Source organism: Lacerta agilis, chromosome 3 (genome assembly GCF_009819535.1).
Source record: "Lacerta agilis isolate rLacAgi1 chromosome 3, rLacAgi1.pri, whole genome shotgun sequence".
Taxonomy (NCBI): Eukaryota; Metazoa; Chordata; class Lepidosauria; order Squamata; family Lacertidae; genus Lacerta; species Lacerta agilis.
Genome location: NC_046314.1, coordinates 41,245,130 through 41,268,517, shown reverse-complemented (window position 1 = coordinate 41,268,517; position 23,388 = coordinate 41,245,130). Strand labels below are relative to the sequence as shown.

The 23,388-nt window shown below is 38.2% G+C and overlaps 1 protein-coding gene across 6 annotated transcripts in view; it reads left to right on the top strand.

Moving 5' to 3' along the window:
• The window catches only part of MAP3K7 (mitogen-activated protein kinase kinase kinase 7), a 35,129-nt gene that overhangs the window by 3,548 nt on the left and 8,193 nt on the right, over positions 1-23,388 (top strand). For 2 of the 6 annotated variants that reach the window (XM_033143440.1, XM_033143439.1), the window contains 11 exons: positions 1,549-1,614; positions 2,383-2,428; positions 3,566-3,704; positions 4,737-4,861; positions 7,300-7,428; positions 8,559-8,689; positions 10,287-10,368; positions 11,582-11,733; positions 12,176-12,335; positions 15,588-15,668; positions 21,601-21,668. In XM_033143440.1, the coding sequence (XP_032999331.1) occupies positions 1,549-1,614; positions 2,383-2,428; positions 3,566-3,704; positions 4,737-4,861; positions 7,300-7,428; positions 8,559-8,689; positions 10,287-10,368; positions 11,582-11,733; positions 12,176-12,335; positions 15,588-15,668; positions 21,601-21,668 (1,179 nt within the window). Of the gene's footprint in view, positions 1-1,548; positions 1,615-2,382; positions 2,429-3,545; positions 3,705-4,736; positions 4,862-7,299; positions 7,429-8,558; positions 8,690-10,286; positions 10,369-11,581; positions 11,734-12,175; positions 12,336-15,587; positions 15,669-21,600; positions 21,669-23,388 lie in introns of those variants that run through there. The other 4 variants (XM_033143441.1, XM_033143444.1, XM_033143443.1 and 1 more) reach the window with 4 other exon arrangements.

Below are 23,388 nucleotides of genomic sequence, written 5' to 3'. Positions count from 1 at the left end.
TGTGTCAGAAGGGTGGAGAGGGAAGGTGTGTTTTCTACCACACATAGAAAAGAGATCAGGAAGCGAGTGTAATCTAAACCAGATCACTCAAAGTGACAAACTACTTGAATATGTACACTTATTTTTCAGATAATCAACACTTAATTTTTAAGGGCATGGGGGATGAGAGAGAGAGGTGTGTGTGCCACATTTCTTATGGCACTTCTGTTGGTGGTACGCTCTAGTACAATGGTCCATTGCTAGTACACTCTATTTAAACATGCAGAAATACATTATTAAGCACAGTGTGCCCACAATAGGCCTGACTTGCACAAATGGACAAATAACTGGCTGTAATCGTTATTAGCCAGGCTTGTGGTTGGTTTTGCATATGAGGGCAGGAACATCGACCTTAACTTGTCCAGTCCTGCTGCTGAAAGGGAGCTTCTACTCCATCCAGTCCAACGGCTTGGTTAAAACTGAGAAACAGAACCATGGTGGTCAAAGGCCTGGTACAAACTTCCATGCCTTTTCTCTGGAGTGGGATGAAACCCCCATTTCTCTTTCTGGACTGAATTAGAGTGCTCAAGTGATTCCCCACAGGGTTCTGTGGAGTGTCCAAGCCTTGCTTCTGTTGTGTAAAGTGTTGATTAGGATTGCCAGTCACTACTACCATTATCTGCCATGTAACATCTCTGTACATTTTCTACCTATAGCTAAAGACTATTGTTATTCTCAAAGGATGCATATTGATGTAAAATTAGTCCAGGGACTCGGCTGCAAATAAAATGTTTTGAATGTGTTGCAAAGTGCAATATACAATTGTGACACTAGATGGTGACTGTGAGCTATAGCAAATTCAATGCTTTTTTCAAAACGATTAAAAAAACATTTTACAACATTTTTAACGTGTGTAGATTAGGCAGCCATTATTTGTGGTCTCCACCTATCCCTCCCCTATTGTATGTGCTGTGGACTTCGAACAAGGGTGGGGTCACCTTTCACTTTTCATTCTTAATGGCAATCAGAAGCTGTGAGTTCCCCCTCCAGGTTTTTCTGTGGTGAGAGGACTTGGGGGATAGGGGTCTCACATCATGCTATGATTGGGACAGTGATCATCCAGAATTGAATGCTTGCAAAGGCTAACCTGGTACTGTAAATGTGTTTCTGGGACCTGATTTTATGTTCAACCTGTTTTTGTGTTCAGATGCTGTTCTGTACATGCAATACTACAATACTACTCTATCACTGGCAGAGTAGTGGCAACCAAGGGCCACCACAGATAACACAAACTTTATCCAAAGGTAGTCATAGCAGTCCTTGTCATTGAAAAGTTGCACAGGGGGAGGGTAACTGGTAGTAAAAATTTTTTAAAATCCGTGTTAGGTGAGGTATCTGCTTTGTGCTAACTAAACCACAGTTCATTCTCCTGGTCTGTGCAAAATACCATACAGCATCAAGCCAGTTTTAGCATTCAGCTATGAATCCTACATGAGCAAAGATTAGAAAAGATCACTTTTTAAAATTAAGGACATAGCCTTTAAATGCATTATTTCTCTTAAATTCCAGCTTCGACAGTTGTCACGTGTGAACCATCCTAATATTGTCAAGTTATATGGAGCTTGTTTGAACCCAGTAAGTTGCACTTCTTCTGTTTTTGAGATCACAATACAATATTTTTGTAGGGCTTAATGTTTTATGATGATTAAAAGTTTTGCTTGCATTAAGTGAGAATACGAGAGCAAATAGTTCCTTAGTTGGCTTACTTGCACATACCACACTGACTTTTCCCCTTTTTATTATGAAAATGTGTGTATAAATTGGATATGCTTTTGCTGTTTGTTTAGGAATAAACCTGAAATAATCAGGTTTCCCAGGTTATGTTTCATGGGTTCACTTGGCCCAGCATTTTCTTTTGCCCCTCCTTCCAATTCACATGAATAATTTCTAAAATTAGTTTTAGAACTGTGCACCAGTTAATTTATTTTTATTTGTTCTTTCCCCCTTCATTACCAATGTTCACAAATGAGAATTAACTGAAATACAACATAGAAGTGCATCAAGATTTTTGTGTGTGCTGTGTTTCATGAATATGCACAAACCCATGTGTGCATCAGTAAAGTAGGGCTGGATGGATATCATGTGTAAGAATAGAAGGAAATCAAAGTTGCAGCAAAGTGTATGTAAGAAGCTATCTGCAAAGATCAGAAATCAAAAAAAAGATCATGAAATTATCCAAGTCACTTTTGCTGCTGCACAAACAAGATCAGGCAGTTTGGAAGCCACAAATCCACACAGGAGTTTAGATGGTGAACTTTTCAGAAACATTCCTATTTTAAAGATTATCTTCTACATAAAAATCAAAAGTGTCTTCTAACTTAACACTTTGATTTTTCCACAAAGGTTTGTCTTGTTATGGAATATGCTGAAGGAGGTTCTCTCTATAATGGTGAGTCTCTCTCTTGAGTTTCATTGTCAGAAACACTTAACTAAAATGCAAGGTTGCATTTAGAAATTTGTACTATAAATCCAAAGCTGTAGAAGTGACAATTTCTTTCTAGTGTTGTTTGATTTTTATAATTTGCGATCAGTTTCAGTCCGGGTGGCAGTTAGCGGTCCTGAATTCTCTGCAGAATATGGGCCTTTCCCCCCCAAGCCCTCTTAAAGATGGATCCAAGGCAAGCTAAAGTAACAGTCAGACAACGACTCAGTGACATTGAAAGACAACAGGACTGTTCAAGATGCCCTGAATACAGAACCGGAGAAATCGAGAGATACATAGCTGCCCCGGCACCTTACCTCTCCTTTCTCCTGTCAAAAAACTCAAGAAGGGCGTTTACTCTTGCCAGAAGTGCGGCATTGCCCACGCCAGTGCTGGAGGGGCTCTATAAAAAAATCCCATACGCCCAAAGACTCTGCGTATGCCCACTAGGGGAAATAGGAAGCCCTGAACACTCGTTCTTCAGATGCCCTCTATATGAAGAAGCTCGAAGGGAGATCATGGACCCCATACTGGTGAGGTTTGCAAGCCTCCCAGAAAAGCAGTTATACAACCTGCTCTTGTTAGGTAAAGACCCGATGATTACCAGGGCGGTTGCCAGATTTTGTGTCCAAATTTGCAGATATAGACCTTCTTCTCAGCCCATCTAAGTTTCTCCTCAATGGAATCTCAAGCGAGCCAGGCTCAGCCTTCTGCAGCCACTATTTTAAATCTTTAACATTGTAATGCAATTAATAATTTTCTTTTAAATCTTGTTCAAAGAGTTTTATATATGTAACATCCCCGGAAAATGTTTCGTCAAAGGGATCCGCTGTATTTATTTTTTATTTTTACTTTACCTCCTTTTTAAGAGCTGGTCTTTGACCGTAATAAAGAATGAATTTGAATTTGATATGCAATACCCAAGATGTTTGTAACTTATTCTTCACATAAGTGGTGCAGTTCACAAATTAAATTGGCTACCTTTTTGTGTCCAATGCTGCTAGAAACAAACAGTGACTCAGACCTGTGATTTTTTTTATTCTTGTTTTGTATTAACTGTAACATGCAATTAAGTTCTTTTTAGTTTTTAACTTTGTTTTTCAGTCCTACATGGTGCTGAACCTCTGCCTTACTACACTGCTGCACATGCAATGAGTTGGTGTTTACAGTGTTCCCAGGGAGTGGCATACCTTCATAGCATGAAACCGAAGGCTCTCATTCACAGGGACCTAAAACCACCAAAGTAGGTCTTTGGGCACTGTTTAAGCCTCTTAACATTCAAAATAAATCTTGTAGTCTTCTTCCCACCCCCACCCATCTTAGAGGATAAATGGCTTACAACACACCTGAAAGCAAGATACTATGCTCATATTATGGTGCTTTTTATTAGCGGGGAATAGAGTATTCAGCACAAGTGCTCATTGTGTGACATGCAAAGCATGTGTTTGTATAACATCAGATACCCAGTTCTACGAAATTGTTCTTTAAAATTAACACTAAAAATAATGTTTTAAAAATCTATTGCAAGTTATGGGAGAACTCCCTCTATAGCTCTCCATTCTTTATTCTGATCTGTGATTGATAATAGCTTGGAACATGATAATCCTCTAATAAAACTCTCCTTCTGGCAAGTTTGTATCATTCTCCCCAATGGAGCATGGAATTTCAGGGTACAATCTTGAAATGTCTGGTTTATAGGGAAATACAAATCCAGCACCCTCCTGGGCTTGCCTTAGGGCAGTAGTAAGCACAAACGAATGCTCTATTCCCAGCCTGTATTTTTTTTAAAAAAACAAACCACAACTCTATATTTTTCATTTTCTCTCCCACTGAAAACAATGGAAAGAAAAGGGAAGAAACAGTTTTAGACCTTCTCAAAAGTGTGTCAATCTCCATCCAGTTTGGGGCTCTGAGGGGAGGGATTAGAGGACCAGAAAACTTTGGATTTTTCAGATCTTAGCTACTTTTTAGCAAGCTTTTGTTTTTTTGGCCCTGCTGGTGTCAGAGCTCCATCACTGGTTGAGCTAGGACACCAGATGGGTCAGCATTACCTAAGAGGGGGCAGTGGACAACATAAGAGTTCCCTCTTCATCAGAGAAGATCTTATCCTATGGCTCCTGTAACACCTTCCCAGCAGCCATAGAATTGCACCCTTAGTGTAGTAACATTATTCATTTTTTAAGTTTCTATCCCGCCCTTCCTCCCAAAAGAGCTCATGGCAGCAACTACTCTTATTTAGTCACAAGATTCCTAAACTATTCTGTTTGTTTGACAGCTTGCTCTTGGTGGCAGGGGGGACAGTTTTAAAAATCTGTGATTTTGGTACAGCCTGTGATATTCAGACTCACATGACCAACAATAAGGGAAGTGCTGCTTGGATGGCACCAGAGGTTTTTGAAGGTAAGAAAGTAATTTGATGCCTAATATGCATTTTTGTGTGTTCTACAAGCTCTATTGTTTGTTGGTTTTTTATACTGATTTTTATTTATCAAGGGCATATGTATTTCTTTCTTTCTCTGTATTCTTGTTGAATATTGTGATAGGTAATGGGTTGGGGAGGTTAAAAACAATATATTTAACAAAAGTTAGATATTTCATACCTTGTGTTTATTTTAACAATAAGCAATAAACTTCCAAATCGTTAAAATGTTATAGGTGAAACTCGAAAAATTAGAATATCGTGGAAAGGTTCATTTCTTTTAGTAATTCAACTTAAAAGGTGAAACTAATACATGAGATAAACTCATGACATGCAAAGCGAGATATGTCAAGCCTTTATTTGTTATAATTGTGATGATTATGGTGTACAGCTGATGATAACCCCAAATTAACAATTTCAGCTTTGGGGTTTTCATCAGCTGCATGCCTTAATCATCACAATTATAACAAAGGCTTGACACAGTGGTACCTCGGGTTACATACGCTTCAGGTTACATACTCCGCTAACCCAGAAATAACACTTCAGGTTAATAACTTTGCTTCAGGATAAGAACAGAAATCGTGCTCTGGCGGCGCGGCGGCAGCAGGAGGTCCCATTAGCTAAAGTGTTGCTTCAGGTTAAGAACAGACCTCTGGAACGAATTAAGTACGTAACCAGAAGTACCACTGTATCTCACTTTGCATGTCATGAGTCTATCTCATATATTAAACACCAGTAGCTAATGAAAACAATTGCTTACAGAAATGGACTTTTCCACGATATTCTAATTTTTCGAGTTTCACATGTAGTAGCTATATATGTGGACCCACCATAAATTATATATTTTGAAGGGAATTACCTGTTGACAAAGTAATTCCTGCTGTTATGAGTCACTTTGTGCATATTTACATTGAAACATGGTCTATAAACTTAAATATTAATAAATAAACTAGCTTCCATATTAATATATACCTGCATTTAATCTTGCAGGAATTAAATTCAAATATTGCCATTTATAAAATCTGCTCGGTGCTATCACTTGTGTGGCACTGAAATAGATATGTATTTGAGATTATGCATGCAGGATAGGGGCATTGGTTTAGCCTTCTCACATGCAATAGCATCCTGGTGTGGACACAACGTAGTAGAAGTTCACACACACTCAGAAGCCATATGTAATAAGCCATTCAAGGATGCACTCTCTTGGTTCCATTGAACTGTCACTCAAGGAATGCTTTATAACTTGCAAAGAAGTTTTCTTTTTTGAAAACTCATCAACTGTTGTACTAAGAGAATTTAAGGGACTCCCAATTAAATATTTCCATATATTTGGCATTGATCAAATTAATTAGAGCAGCTGAGTGGGAGAACTTTTCCTATGCTTCGTATGTCAAATTTGACAGTTGAGTAGTCCCGCATGTCAATAACTTGCCCCTCACCCAAACCCAGAACCCTGTCTTTGGTGATTCAAAATGTTCAGGGTCTAAAACCAACCCTGCAAGGTATTACACTACCATTACTCCTTAAGTGCAACCAGCCTGGGCCAAGAGACTCCCAGAGCTTACTGGAAACTTCTCTAAGATTCCAAAGAAGCAACAGCTGAAACAGGACTGTCTGCTCCCTGAGCCTCAGATTAACCACTTTATTCAGTAATCAGTAACCGAGAGATTAGGAACTGGAATTAGTACCAAGGCATTACCCAAAATAGACAGGTAGCAACATAAGCGAAGTAGATTTATTAAAAAGAAAAGTAGAATAAAAATAGCAGCATATGACAGAACCAAAAGAGCCATAAAAGTTACAGATCAAAAACCCAATTTACAGTACAAACACCACTGGGAATTACAAATCAGACTAAATAAGAAAGCTAACTTCCTAACTCTATCAGTTCCATAGAGCATTGACCCAGTTCTCAGTTAGCAGGCCTCACTGCTGATCTTGAAGCACAGTAGCACAAGATAACATAGTGCTTCAGCCTGATGAGCTCACTCCATTACTGAAAAGTAACTTCTTCTCACAGACCAGAGGCCTAAGCAAGAGATGTCAAGTGATAATTGTCAGTACTTCAAAGCACCATGCCCTACAGGGTGCTTTGAAGCATCACTGATCAACAGGCTTGAAGTAACCACCCATCAGCTGAATGCGTTCCTACTTTCTGTAGAGATTAGCTGTTTGATGGCACACCCCACGATTAACTTGATCCACAGACTTGAACACAGCTGATAGTAACTTCAAGCCTGCTTTTTGCATTGGTTGGTCATGGGGAACTTCTTCTTTACCTTTGTTGTAGCATCTCATACAGAGTTGAATGCATGGAACACCTTCAGTTTTGTCACTAATATTCAGAAAATATATTGTTTGAGAAGGGACACATTTTGTTTTTAAAAGGATATAAATTATATGAAAAACCTTTTTTCAGGTAGCAATTACAGTGAAAAATGTGATGTATTCAGTTGGGGTATTATTCTTTGGGAAGTGATTACCCGTAGAAAACCTTTTGATGAGATTGGTGGTCCTGCGTTTCGAATCATGTGGGCAGTTCACAATGGTAAGTTCAAACTTAATGGGTAACTGACAGGTAGCATTTCTGAATTGTGTGTGTGTGTGTGTGTGTGTGCGTGCGTGTGCGCGCGTGCGTGCGCGTATTTGCCACAAGTTTTCAGTAAAGTGCATTACTCTGGTGCCTAATTCACTGGTGCAAGATTGGGGTAAAAGTAGGCCAGCCAGGGGCAAATCCCCTTGTTTAAACTTTTATCTGCTCTAGTCACATAGAAGGCAGGGGATTATTTTAAATAGTAAAATGGTCATTAGGTGATTGATTCATTGATTGATTGATTAGTCAATCATTTTATTTGTATGCCTCCTCTCCAAAGTTAAAACCATGCTCAGGGGAATTTACAACTTTAAAAAATTGCATAACTACAAACATTAAAAGTAGTCCTAAACAAAACATCAAAAAGTACATAGCCAAATTAAACATTTTTCACTTAATTCTTTGTATCTTAATTTTGGATGTTGTGATTTAACATGAACAACACCAATAAGCCCTCTGCCACAAAACCCCCTAAACAACACCCCAGCCCAAGATTCTGTTCAGCAGCCTCAACTTTTGTAACTGGAGTCAGTCAGGGCCTGCCCTCCCAAGCCAGGTGGGAAAAGGTTCAGCACTCAGTTTAGGTCCCAATTTACCTTCTTGCAACAATTTTCTGCCTTCTATGCTGTCTTGGCAGAAGCCAGGTTGGGAGTAAAAAAGGCCTTGGGGCCTGGATGGGAAGCCTCTGACAGCTGCATTTGGCCTACTGGCCAGAAGTTCCCCATCCTCAGTTGAGAGGATATACAGCATTTGCTTCAAGTAAAATGCTTTTCTCATTCAGAACCCAAGTACCACTTCATAAATTGGCATATCTTTTCGGTAAGCAGTTTAGTGAAGTGGTAAAATAATCCCTATATCCACTCATGTGAAATCTTTCAAGTTGCAATGTTGCAAGGATAGCAGATGGAAAGCCGCAAGATTATTTTGTTGAAAAAGCAGCAGTATTGTTAATTTTCTGAAATCATCAAGGATGGTTAGTTCAGTATAATCAAGGCAGGATAAATATGTTCGTTTTGTGTAGAATTCTTACAACTTCATTGTACAATTTTATAATGTGTTGCTTTTTTAAAATGGTCTCCCTGTAGGTACTAGGCCACCACTGATAAAAAATTTACCCAAGCCTATTGAGAGCTTAATGACTCGCTGTTGGTCAAAAGATCCCTCTCAACGACCTTCAATGGAGGAAATTGTCAAAATAATGACACATTTGATGCAGGTACATTTTTCTTACATATGGCATAATGTACTGAAAGGACTGGCTTATATAAGGCATGGAAAGTAGATGGTTTGGAAGCAGTGGGGAAAAGAGAAGTATGGAAAAGTCGCTACCATTGTAGAAGAGAATGAGAATGGAAGACCACCACAAGTTATATGCTCACTTTGTTGCAACAGAACATAAGAATTGGGTGGCTTCGGATAATCTTCTGCATATTTTAAAACTTAATTTTGTTAGTAGAATGTTGGGTGGTTTTTTTCGGAGGATGTCTTCTGCTTTGAACACCCTGAAGCAAAAGTAAACAGACTATATTTTTCACTCTATTTGAGACTTTTTCTTATGGCTTCCCCACCCACAGAAATACATTGTAAAATATTCCATTTGCACTTCATGCTAAATTACTGTTTAGCACTTTCAGAACAAGTCTCACTATCAGGTACTCCTCACCTTTCCACTCTGTCACAGCTGCAAAAAGGAGATCAGAAGCATCGAAATTTTAAACACCCCCCACTTCAATGTTATGCCCAAACTATAGTTTATTAAAATTATGGTTTGTTAGCAAGCCATAGTGAACGATGGTTTGAGCCTTACTTTTGAATATAAATCATGTTTAAACTAACCACAGTTCCTGCAAGTTTGGTTATAGCAAGGAACTCTGGTTTGTTTAAAAGCAGATACTGAAGATCCTCATGCCAGGTGAGAAGAGAAAAGTGGGGAGCTTTGAAGTCTGATATTTGCCAGGACATATTCCCATAGCATTTCACCTAGGAATCCTCTTTCGACTACCTGTAACAGTTTCAGCCTTACAATCTAATTACAACAATCTTGTTATAACTGCTTTAGCCTTCATAGCCATTGGAAATATCTATGCTGCAATCTAGAGATAGCTATCTAATTTCTTGAAGTAACGAAAGGGAGTAATATGTCACTTGGGACCCATGTTTACAAATTACTTTACTGCATTTTCATAATATGCAAGATTACAGTGGAAATGTGTGATAGAAATTATTCTGGCATGCAAGCCTAGAATGGAAATGTTCACATCTCTGTTGCCAGGATCACTGGCAAACATATGTAGCCACACCATATATCTCTTGTGCTAGTAAACTATTTATGAGACTTTTCTAAAGTCACATTTGGAGTCAACTTTGCAAAATGAATACTGCCTTTCATTACTGAACATCAGGCTTGTCTAGTGAGTAATGTTTCAGTATATTTTCACTGATGCTATTAAACAAATGTTGCCATTTATTTAATATCTCAGTAGAAAGATTGCATACATCTTTTAAAAATAATAACATTAGCTGAGTGTTGTCTTTTGCCTGTTAGCAGCATACATATGAATCATGCTACATCTCTCCTCGTACTTATGTCTGTTTGACATTTTTATGTTGTCATGACTTTTTGGTTAAAGAATAAACTGGCTTTATACCAAACATCCAACCACACATTTTGAGAATCAAGTTGAAGATCTTAGGGAGTTTACTAAAATAATATATACAGTATTGATTTTCCCTGTTTCATGTTCTGTCCAGTGAGCCAGGATACAAAATGAATTTGTCTATCATTGCGCTTTTCCTCCTTTACATCTTTGCAGTACTTTCCAGGAGCAGAGGAACCTCTACAATACCCTTGTCAGTATTCTGATGAAGGCCAGAGCAACTCTGCCACTAGTACAGGTAAGTAGATTATATGCATAAGTAATGGATTATTAATTAAGACTATGTAGAATTAAAAACATGCACAATGTCCTACTGCTCATTGTGTCAGCAGATGAATGGTATAGACACAGCCTAGAACCACTGCACTAGTATGAGTTCCCAATTTACAGTGTCTATTCTAATGCTAACACAGCAAAAGATGTCATATTGGCGCAGCAGTATTTGGTATAACTCTAGAAACAAGCACCCTTTTTTCTTTTGTAGCATTGTACTAAGCTGTCATGGTAAGACTCACCTACATACTGTTTCAGATGTTTTTTTCAGGCACCATGGAACAACCATTGTGTTTAGTATTTTCTTAATATGGGTTGTAACCAGCAGACTGCATAGGAACAGGAAGCTCTCTTATACTGAGTCAGTTCTTTGCTCAGTGTTTTCTTTATTGTCAGAAAGCAGAATTCCAGGCAGTAGTCTTTCCAAACCCTGCCTGGAAAGACCACAGAGCCTCTGCTCTGCCACTGAGATACAACCCTTCCCCACAGAAAGTTAGTTCTACTTCTTATGCCTTAAATATTTGAAGCATAAATGTTTATGCCTCAAAATGCCTTACATACAGTAAGTCTGTAGATAAACAGTGCTGCAGAGTGTAAGATATTCTTTCTTGTAGTTGATTGACAGTACAATAATTTCAACAGACTAAGGAATCCTTTTCACCCAAAGTTACTGTGAAATGCCTTAACTCATATGTGGAGAAATTACCTGGAAGCTAGCTTTATGTTCAGATTTATTCCTCATAAAGTTTAGTGCTATCCATCTCATATACTCACAGGAAGAAATAAACAAGATAACAACTTTGCAGTCCATATTTAAAAGATATGCAGGATCATGCTATTCTGAAACCGGAGTTTAGCTGAAACACCTAAGCCTTCTAAAGAAGGATTTATGTCAGCAGAACTGGTATCCATTAGCAGCACTGCCTGTCATGTTTCCAAACAAAATGCCTTTTGTACTAGTGATTTATTGTGTTGAGAGGATGAATTTGATTTTCACATACTGAGATAAATCTGTAACTCTTAACAAATATGTTAAGGCTGTAGTTATGCAGTCTAGTTGGTTTAAAAAATAACAATAATCTAAAAATAAGAAATAGAATACAACCAATATTTAAAACTGTAGTTTTGTAGTCATGAGTGACTTCTCAAGTAAAGTAACATACTTCTAAAATGTATAGGTTCCTTCATGGATATGACTTCCACAAATACTAGTAACAAGAGTGATGCCAACATGGAACCAAATGACTTTCCAGGAACTGCTACCAATGACACTATTAAACGCTTGGAGTCAAAACTGGCCCAGCAGATGAAAAATTCAGCAAAGCAGTCGGTAAGAACATAGAAATAATAGGCATTAAGGAAACTTTAAAATCAAAATGATGAGATCTCCCTAACCACTACTGCTTGAAAAACACATATTAAATTATTTTAAAACTCTGACAGTAAGTACCTATTCAGAGTTTGTGACAAAAATACACAAGATTTAAAGACATTTATCAAATCTAACTACTACTACTTCTGTTGTTATGGAGATCCAGGATTGCAGAGAGCATTAAAGTAAGTTCCATGCCTTAAACATATGTTTATACCTTAACAGAAGCATAAACCTACTGCCTACTCTTCTTCTGAGAGTGGTTATTATGTGCTTGCATATCATCTTAAGAATTAAATGAAAATGGCGGCTGCAGGTGTATTATTCATGCAAACTTTATTTCTTCACCCATTTCTGCAATTAGTTTTTGAATCATTTTAAAGTGTTTTGTTTTCTGCAGGGAGAGCCTGGCCGTTTGAGTTTACCTCCATCTCGCGGTAGCAGTGTCGAGAGCTTGTCAGATGTTCGTGGGCGACCGCAGTCAACCCTTGTTTCGGGAGAAAGCAAACGAATGAGTGCTGATATGTCTGAAATCGAAGCAAGAATTGCTGCTACCACAGGTAAAAAAATCTTACTAAACAGCTAGACAAATGGGACTGAGATCAATAAGTTCTACTGGGGGCTATAGGACCAAAATGAACAGAGAGAGCTGCATTGCAGGAGGAGAAAATCGTCCACAATCAGGTGGATGAACCTTGCACCAGTGGAGCTTGCTGGCACAAGATGTATCTAGCTGAGTTTTGGGCCATTTCCTTTACCTGCTGAAGCTTCCCGCAGCATATTCTCTGGTTCTGGAGAGACTTTTTGGGAGGTATTGAGGATTGCAGGAGAGAAAGATCATTTTGTCAGCTGTGCACATTTGTGATGCTGTTTAATTCTACACGCCCAACGCCATCCTTCACCATTGAAACGGGTTGTGCTGGGTGCAGTCTGACTCTCAGTTAAGTGCACTTGGGTTGCAAGAAGATGAGTGAGGTATATATTCAATTATTTTTGCCTTATGTTTAGGTATGTCCATGACTATTAAAGTTGGCCACTTTTTTCTAAACATATGCAGTTCCCTTTAGGACTGAATGTTTTCATTTGCCTGGAATACAAATATTTTCTGCATTTTAAGAACAGCTGGTTTAATTGAAAAACTGGGATTCTCCACATGTAAGAGGAAACTGGTGCATACGTAAGGTAGTTATTAAATTAAAATACGGTTATCTTTTGTAGAGTATTCTAGTCACTCTTTACTATGTCGTAACTAAAAAGTGTTATGTATGGCCTTTTATAATGAACTGTGAATACAAGTCTGTGATTTGAAGGATGCCTCTATGGCCAGAATGCACAGAATTCATAAACAGAACAGAAAATTGCATGCCTACTCATCATTCTGAAATGGTTGGAAGGCAGAAGCTGCTGTCTCAGAGCGTGGGAACAAAGGCAAAGTGTGTGTCCAGACATTGTTTCAGGGCCTTTCTCCCAGCTGCTCACAATAGATCAGAGTTGCCAGGGGCTTCCAAGTGAACTTTCTCAAGGAGCCCCTCAAATACCGGTATTTGGTATGATCAAAGCTGAGGCAGAGAGCATGTCTGGAGTATTTGACAGCGTTAATCTTGTGTTGTGCAGAGAGGTGCCTAAATGGGGCCAGAGCACCTCCTTTTTCCTACCCCCGCTTGAGGTCTGAAAGGATCTAAATAAAGCTTCCATTTGCATTTTTTAGTAAATTAGTGGAGTACCTAAAATGTACTGTGTAGCTAATTATAATATAATTTATTCTAAATGGCAACCACAGCTTAATTGGGATTGACATAACTAAAGCAATGTTGTTTAATCTATTTGTATATTAAAGATGGGTTTTTTGTATTATGGAAAATGATTGGTATTCTGAACCTGTTAATGTGCCCTTACTAAGCAGACATTTTTATTTTATCAAATCAACCTTTCTGTTGCTTACTTCTGGTGAGATATTGGCCAAACAATGATGAAGCAAAGTTTTCAACAGGCAAATGGGATGACTAAATCCCAGCCTTTGAGATCGTAGGTTCTCTTCTGTCAGTAATAGTTCAACATTTAATATGTCCTTGTAATGACTACAGTTGCATTCCTGTACAAATTTAACGAAGAGAAAGTCCCTTTGAACATTCATATACATGAATTCAATGAGTAGACATGTGTAGGATTGTGCTTTTAAAATACATTTTGATTACTCACTCACTTCTATCTGAATTCATAAAGTATTTGTATATAAGGTATGGCCCTTCATTAGGTGACATGAAACAAATATGAAACAAAAACTGGAACTGATACTGGTTTGTCATTAGTTTTTATACTAGATCAGTTTCCTGACTGTAGTGGTGAAAACTGAGAGGCAATTCTTTGTTCTTAGATTTTGATCTGGGTATCCTTTTGAAAATTTGAAAATGTCAAGTACCCAAATCAATAACATATAATTCCAGGAGAAACTTCAAAATGGAGATCATCTAATTATGTTTATGTAGATGTGGTAGAGCAGAATGCTCCAATTCCATGACTATCTAAATTAGAAGTTATGGTGCCTGGAATAAAATAAATGTTTTAAAGATAGATGTGTGGCCTATATTAGAAAACCATTGAGAGCAGCAACTCCTACCTATATGCTCCTAATGCAAGCAATTGGCTAAAGCAACAGAATTTAAATCTTTAACTACAGGGAATGTTGCCCATGGTCAGATCTACTATGTTCATCGTAGTAGTAGTAGTAGTAGTAGTATATACTGCCCTAGACGCGCAGTTCTGCATTCTAGTCCAGAAATAATCTATATTTGGAGCTGGCAATATTACTGTTATTTATTTATGTTTGTGGCCCACTCTTTCCCATAAGGTCCCAGGGCATGTTATGTCTTAGAAATAGAATAGAATACAATACTGTAAAACAAACAAACTTACACCAACTTAGAAGTACCATACAATACATACATATCAATGAACCAGATGGTATAGAAGAATTGCTGAAGGCACTAAATATTGCTAGATTCTCATCCACCGTATTCATAAGATTTTTATAGAACAGCATTCCCAGACCTGTTATTTGTTCTTAATAAGGAGCTTTTAACAACTCGTTGGGCCATTATACCACCACCACCACCACCCTTCTTTATGTTACTGGTAGCATTAACAGCTGTATTTAATTCCAAAACTTTCCATTACACATTTCACTTCCAGAAAATACTTATATTCTATCATTTTAATCTTTCATGTATGTTTAATATTATGGAGGTTGCTGGATTCTGACACTCTTTCAAAATGGCAGTTCCAGTCAGTTTCCAGCTGAAAAGTGGGTGGCAGGGAATAATACGGCAATGTTAGAGCATGTAAATCAGAAAAGATTTCTTGAAAACGTATAGCAGTCTACACTAAAATCTTAAAATATTTCTTTTGAGAGGAAGACTTTTTTAGAAAACGTTTGCACTGCCACATGTGGCAGACATCTTATTAGTATATTAGTGAAGTGGAGTCGGTGGACAGTTTAGTTTATTTTGTGACCAGACTTTAGTTTTCCCTCTCCCCTTTACCATTCTGCTTTGTTTGTTTGGATTTTGTCTTTCTAACTATAACTAATAAAGTGCTGTGTTACGTTGTTGACCGTACTTATGTTTGTTGCCTTTAACAAATGCTTTACAGTTTTGAGCATGAATGGAAAGCTGTGCAGACCATTCTGCATGACCTTTTTTGCATGGTCTCCAGTTTAACCAAGTTGAGTAAAAGGTGCAGTTTTAGTCTGAATGATTTGTGTTAAAATTGTAGTCGTTTGCATGTGTATTGTATGTGTGTATGTGTTTTTTCAGCCTTTTCCAAACCTAAACGAGGCCATCGTAAAACTGCTTCATTTGGCAACATTCTGGATGTCCCAGAGATCATCAAACCAGGTATCACATACCGGCAAAGTGGGCCATTGACATGGATGCTGGAATAATGATCAATTCTTTAAATACTTCTTGCTCCTGTTAGTGAATTAACAAGCTGGCACTACATGCTAAAGATGCCTGAGAAAAAGAAAGCTTTTGCTCCCATTGCAAATTAACTATTCTTTGAACTAGTAAAAAAACCAAAAAAAAAAAACAGGTGAATTTGTTCAAATTCTCAGTGTAGAAAGAACTTGATTTTTTTAAAAATGAATTATTAAAATGACTCTCAGGATAAATTTTCCTGGATTATGTCAACATACCAGTGTTGCCTTTCAAATCCAAATGGTTCTCTTAATAAAAAAACCTCTTACTTAGAAAGCTTAATATGTGAAACAAGTCTGCATTTTGAATGATTAAATAACAACTGCGTTATCAAAATTATATCAGACCAATTTTGGCTATAGTAATAATTAAATGGTTATTTAAACTCATTTAAACTCAGTGCAACGGATATGGGTAAAATACACTGCAACAGATTTTAAGAAAGTATGCAATATCTATTAAGAGTGACTAAATGTAGCCTGAGATATAAATGCATTTGTTACAACTATATATTGCAGAAAATGAGTTATCTCCTGTGGTAGAGTGACATTTCCCAACAAGTATCTGTGTTGGTTTTATAGATCTTATGTGACATTCAAATCATGTGACAGGGAAATGTTAGCAATAAGAATCTTATACAGAGTGCAGTGCTGGAAAGGAGGGGACAGGAAGCATCCTCTCTGAACTTCCTTGATTTATTTTAGGGTCCAGGTCTATTTTTGTCAACTTTATCATAAAATAGGAATGACGCCTGTTGAGTAATGAATGCTCTCCGTAAGTTTGACAAATATACAGAAACAAAGTGACAATCAAAACATTCTTAACAAATGACCTTCATATAGTAGTAATTCCTAGCCAAATAGCTTAGCGAGTTTCATGTACCAAATACTTTACAAAAGTTCTATTACACCCCGAGTAAAAAATGAATACAATGTTATGCGATGTCTTAGGACATAGCAAAGAGAGATTTGAAAGGAATGCTAAATAGTCAAGATGTAATGCATAGCCTAGAACTTGGCCTGGAAACAAAGGCCAACACCTCTGCTCTTGCCCAAGTGATAAGGAATCTCTGGTGACAAGTGGTTAGGAACTTCTTCATTACATTCTCAGCAATCCAAGTGTTTCTGCAACAACAGTAACAAATGAATTCAGTCATAAACATTTGTAGGCATGAAGATCACGTTTTCAGAGGAATAAAATACAGTTAGTATTTTCAAACAGGTTCAGTCATTGAACCTGTTTTTCATATATGTTTATGAACGAAATTGGCACGTCAAGCATTTATTCATAAATGTTTTGCACAGGATGGCATTTGCATTAATTTTTTTACATATTTCCTGTGTTTTTACTTTGGGATTCCCTGTTTTTCCCCTCCTAAAAAGGAAGGGAAAAGGTCTGTGCGTATTATGGAGCAAAGGCACTGGATGGCAGCGGGAGCCTCTGCCGCCGGAGCCATGGCTCCCAGTGGCGGGGGAGGGGCGAACAGCCTGAAATCGGGCTGCTCCTCCGTCCCCGCCGGCAGCAGAACAGCGGGAGAGGGGGAAGCAGCCTGAAACCGGGCTGCTCCCCCTTCCCTTGCCAGCAGCAGATTCTGGTCTCCTTTGTACAAAGACTACTTTGTAGGCACCCCCCTACAAATACACACACACACACACACACACAGAGCCCTTGAGTTTATTCAACACCCCCACCCCTTTATTTGATTCAACACCGCCCTATGCACGCACACACACACCTTGACTTGATTCAACACACACAGCCCTTGAGTTTATTCAACATCCCATCCGTCCCTCCTTCCAGCTCGCTGTCAAGCCAGCGGAGCAAGAGCCGCTAACATGCTCTGTGCGGCTCTCACTAGCAGCCTCCCCTTTCCCCTGAAGCCCCCGGAAGGTTTGGGAGCAGTGGGCAGGCTGTTCGCCGTTGCCCCGTGCTCAGAATATTTTTTCCTTGTTATCCTCCTCTAAAAACTAGGTGCGCCCTATGAAGCGAAAAATGCGGTATCTCATTTCCACAACAGTCCAAGTTTGTTTTAAACTGCACAGAAATATGCATTATTTGAAACATTTCTTCACAAGGTACACATTATTTGTATGCATTTTGGTATTTATTTTGAGTCAAGATTTATGAAAAACAAAGGGTTAATGCATTCCTTTCCATAAATCCAGGAAGTGCTAATCCAGTTCACTTAAAATGCAGAGCTAACACAATATGCAAGTATTCTAGTTGATAGCTAAGGGGGGGGGTTCATTACGAAGTTACAGTTGTGATGTTATAGTATAATTTAAAGCAGGGATTGCCAATCTTTTGGGGAACATTTGTTATTTGGAGGCAGTGCCATGAGTGCCAGTCATAAAATGGCTGCCAGGGGGGCATAGCACAAAATGGCTGCCGTGTCTAAAAGAGCAGAAAGTGACAGAACCACAAAATGGTGCAGACGCCTCTCCCTCAGATAATAAGCCACTGCCATATTTGCGCCTATTTTCTGCTCAGAACAGAAGGGTGGGCATGAAGTGTGGTCATGTTTCAGGGGATATATTCCGTGTAGGAGAGGCCAAAACAGTGCAAACAGCGACTGGACAAAAAGGAAATTCATTCTCATTCTTTCCAGATTTTAGATGGGACATTTACTGAGACCTGTTGCAGTCACCGTAGGAGGTACTGGCAGGCACACTGGTGCCCACAAGTGCCACATTGATAACCTTGATTTAAGCCCTTTCAACTTAACTCATGCTTCTGTATGCTGTGCAGTACAACAGTAGCAAATATGTTGCTGACATTCAATTTATCCTTTGCCGCAATTCCTCAACTAAAACAGCTAGAGTGACAGATTCTACAGTCTCTGTAACACTTCACTAAACTTCTCAGGGGAAGGATTTGAACAAGAATTTAAAGTAAAGAAATGTTAATAAACACATGTATTGATTGGTGGTCAGTACACATGTTAAGTAACTCCCCACCAATTTTTTTTTACCTTTCATTAAAATTTAGGGTCTTAAAGTTATGGTTCTTTTCAATGGCTTCTCTTTACCTTTTACCCCCAAATTACATAATCACTTGAATGGCACTCCTTGCAGTAGGATATTCTCTTGAGGTTTAACAGCATTGTTTTCAGTTCATAAAGAGTTACTTCTAAAAGTAGTAGTAGTAGTAATATTTATTAAATTTATTGCCTGCTCTTCACCAGCAGTGTGTTTTATAACAATTTAAAATTCAGTGTTAAAAACACCTAAATAAGATTGCAGTCACAGGAGTCCTGAAACACGCATCTAAGGTGTTAAAGGCCAGTGTAAAGAGGTGTCTTTTCAGCATTCACTAAAAGCTGTATAGTGAAGGTGGCAGACATGCCTTGGGTGCCACAGAAAATGCCCTCCTGGGGGTACCACCAGGACTTCTGACAGTGGCAGAAATATCAAGACCTGCTTATTTTAATACCCAAGTGGGTCTATAGGAAAGGAGACGTTCTGTCAAATATTTGGGCCTAATCATTTGGGGGTTTTAAACAGTAATGTGAGCACCGTGAATTGGGCCTGGAAATGAACTGGCAACCAATGTAGCTGTTTTAGAATGGGTTATATGCATTCTAAAGGCATATAATGTGGCTGCTGCATTTTGGACCAGTTGAAGTTTCTGAGTTGTGTTCAAGGGTAGAGTTTATAACCGGAGCTAACAGATTTCCATGCTGGAAGCTTGTGTTTTTATGGCTGGACCCCTAAGCTGATATTGATCCAGGAGCAACAAGTATTTATCGATTTCCTGCTTGTTTGGCTGTGCTTGAGCTGCTTGCCCTATGCCAGCACTACTTAACTGCAATGAAAATGCCTTAGCCTAACAGCTTGCTTTAAATCTCATGCTGCTAATCTGGAGGTTTCTCATTTAAAGCAGTTTGGTGTCAGTGCTACAGAGCACAACCTTCTTGAATATAAATATATAAATGCATTTTAATTCTACCCCACCCTGATTATTTTAACTTTTTGGTGGCCATGATATAATGTTTCAGCAGCACATGTGCTGGGTTCTTTAGATTCACAAATGTTGCTAATCTGAAAGGAGAATGGGAATTCCAGATATTTTTTACAAGTTTATTTCAGTTAAGCTAATTTTAGAACAGAGCTGTTGAATGAAATGTGGACATAATTGTTACATCAGTCATGAGTGGATCATCTTGAAGTCCATGCTAAGTTGCTAGAGTCTGTGACCAACTGCATAAATCTTTTAATGAGCGACTGCTTTTTTTAAAAAAAAATATATCTCAAGTTGGGCTTCCCAATGTAAACTCCTAATGATCATTTTCTTAATGACAGGCTGCTGCACGCTTTCTAAGGAGCAGATCACAGACCACTTAGGCAGTTCTTGTGAAGTTTGTGTCGTTGACCTGGAAGTCGAGCACTTGTGTGTGCCAGTACTCTGTAACTGATATTTTCAGAAGTGGCGCAGAAATTCTGAACCGCTTTGCTGCTCACAATATCAGCATCAAGGCTGGGAGCATTATCCCATCTCAATTTGCTCTAAAGTTCTAAAACTTTTAAAGTATCTGATTCCCTTTCTATATTTTTTAAAAGAATTTATTAAATCAAAATCCTTTGGGAGAAATGGGTAACAAGCTGTCCAAATATATATTCCTTTTGGTGGTGTGTAACTCAAGGGAAACCCAAGATGTTAAGCAAGACAGTATTCAGAAGACTGGGTTGTTCTCTTCCTTTTTACCCTGTTCACATTCAAACTGGAAATAAGTTCCAAGGTCACTTTAATCAACCTTGAGGCCTCGTATAAAGCCAAACTGCATTTTGTAAAACAGAATGATCAATTGAAGGACGCTGAATGCATGTGCTTCTCATTGTTGCAGTGGTTGCTTGCATTACCGCTCGTCTGTGTTTTTCTAAAACAAAAATGTTATGTAATGCAACCTTCAAAGACTGAAGAATCCTAAGTATTGTGTCAGCTGTTAATTTCAATGTGTTGGTGTTTCCTTTTGGACAACTGATCTCTCATCCCAGAAGCAGCATAAACAATGATCATTATAATAGCAAAATGCTTGCGGAAATGCTGCATACTCAAAAAATGTGATCTTTTGTTATTTTATCGGCTTGCAGATATTAAGTGTGTGTGTGTGTAGAGATAGATAGATAGATAGATAGATAGATAGATAGATAGATAGATAGATAGATAGATAGCAAGCATATAGCCATTTTTTAAAATAAAAAAACCATTGATGGCATTCAGCTCTGTAATAGGTGCAAAATGATTTTATATATATAACACATAGAAGCAGGCTACTTTTTCCAGAACGGGACAAATAAGTATAATTTGATTCTTGGCAACAAAACAGCAGCATTATAACTGGAATAGAAATTGGGTTGGCCTTTCCTGTGAGAGAGCAAAATTACGATTTGCCGGTCAGTACTGCTGATTACTCATTTCGCTTACTAATCCAAAGAAGTGAGAAAACTGGCAGCATCTTATCATAGTAGCCTTGCTCTAGAAATCCCCATAACGTAACCGCCTTGAAATAGATGTCGTCATCAGTGCCAGTCCCCCAAGCACTAAGCCTGTTAAAGCACATGTGACAGAAGATGGTGAAGGAAAGTGCAGAAGCTATTCATGGGATAGGAGTGGTTATTGTATTAGGATATGCTTTCTGTTGACACGCCAGTGTGCAGGGTGTTTTTTTTTTCTTCTTAAAACTTTGCAGCTGTCTTTCTGCTCTCCCCCACTCCTCCCCATATACAAACACACTCTTTCTCTCCCTCACGCTGGATCTGTACAAATTCCAAGCTCTTTCTGCAACAGTCGCACCCTTATTTTGTTTGAGTGCATTTCAGCTCCTTTCCCCCCCCCCCCTTTCTCTCATCAGCAGGCAACGGACAACAGAGGCGCAGATCTATTCAAGACCTTAGTGTTGCTGGAACAGATTCCAACCAGGTAAGATTATAGTTGGTTCATTAAATGATTGTCTAATTTTATTTTATTTTACTTTTTTAAAAAAAATGTTTATGTGGGTAAGCAACTCTTTTCAAATTGAAACCACCAAATTAAAATTATTAAATACTTGAAGAGCACTAAATTGTGAAAGTGAGATGTACAGCTTTGAAGAACCTCTACCATAGCTCTGTACTGTGTTAAAGACGCTTAACATGCCTAAAAAGATTGCAGGTTCTGTTAACGCTACCCATTGAAAATGCTTATTGCTGACTATGCATATAATGCTGTTAATTATTTTTAAAAAACTATACTACTTGATATTTGGCTAAATTTGAGAGCAATTTCTTGCCTGCACAAACCTTTATTTATAAAACTTAGAATTCTTCAGCTTCATTGCTTCACTGTAAAACTTTTCAAAACTGATGTGAATTTGAAAGCTCTCAAACTTGCATTTAGGGAAAATACAACTACTGACATATCCATAGTTTCACTTTGTCATTTGAGGTTACATTTCTGAGTACATATGCACATACCAAAGACATAATATGTCATCACTATGTCCTTAGTGGCTTAGAGTGAAATCATTGGAAGGGGGGAAATGAAACTCTTTACGTTTTGTGTTTTTAATTTTTATAACTGAGCTAATGGAATGTCAGGCAACAGTCTTTAAACGTCAGTAGCATAAGTAACATTCATTCATTTGTTTTGAATATGGTTAGTGTCAAACTAGTAATGGCAGCGTGCATGCTGCCTAGGTGCTTTTCATTTTAATTTTTGGTGAAACTTGTGAGCATGGCCTTCATAATTAATACTTGTGCTCCACCTGTATTTGTATCAGCACAGAACAGGGATTAAATCAATCCTCCAACCAGAATCTTGATGCAAAGTGTTTAATAACATTAGTCCTTCAATAAATTCTCTGTATATTTTAAACAACCATCAGTCTTTGCATTAATGCCCACACATTACCTATGCATGTATTATTAGAAGAAGAGTCCCACTGGATCAAAGGTCTATCTAGTCTTGCATCTTGTTTCCATTATTGAGCATTCTAGCCATCTTCTGCTGTGGTTTCTCAGTAACCAGTATTCAGAGTCATGCCGGTTCTGATCTTGGAAGTGTAGCGGAGGTGTAGTGTAGCCATTGATAACCTTAGCACCTTTTGCTGGTCTATGACCGTAATAAAGTTTATTATTATTATTATTAACCTTAGCACCTTTCCTACTTTGGGCTCTAAGAAGCCCATCCATAAATGTACAGAGAAGTTTTGATTGGACTGGAGCAGGGCAGAGGTAAGAGGTGTACACATTCCAAAGGATGGGCAACACTCCTCGTTTTCCATGACAATAATTTGTCTTTGCTAACTTTATTGCCTTTTACGGCCAGTTCTTGTAACTTCGCATTTTTCAGCAGGGTTATTGTGTCTGATGCAATCTTGTCTCAAGAATCCTTTCACTTAACCCAGCCTATCATTCCATGTTTATTTGGTTGATGAATAGTGCTATTTATTTTCCCAACAGATCCTGCTTTTTATTTACATGATGTTACACTATTATTATTGTTGTTATTGTTATTATTTACTGAATTTATATACCGCCCTATACCCGGAGGTCTCAGAACAAAATCAGAATATAAAACCACAAATATATAATCAAAATAAAAACAACAGCCCCAATACCCCCTCCCCCCCCCAAAACCACCACATTTTAAAAGGGTAGAA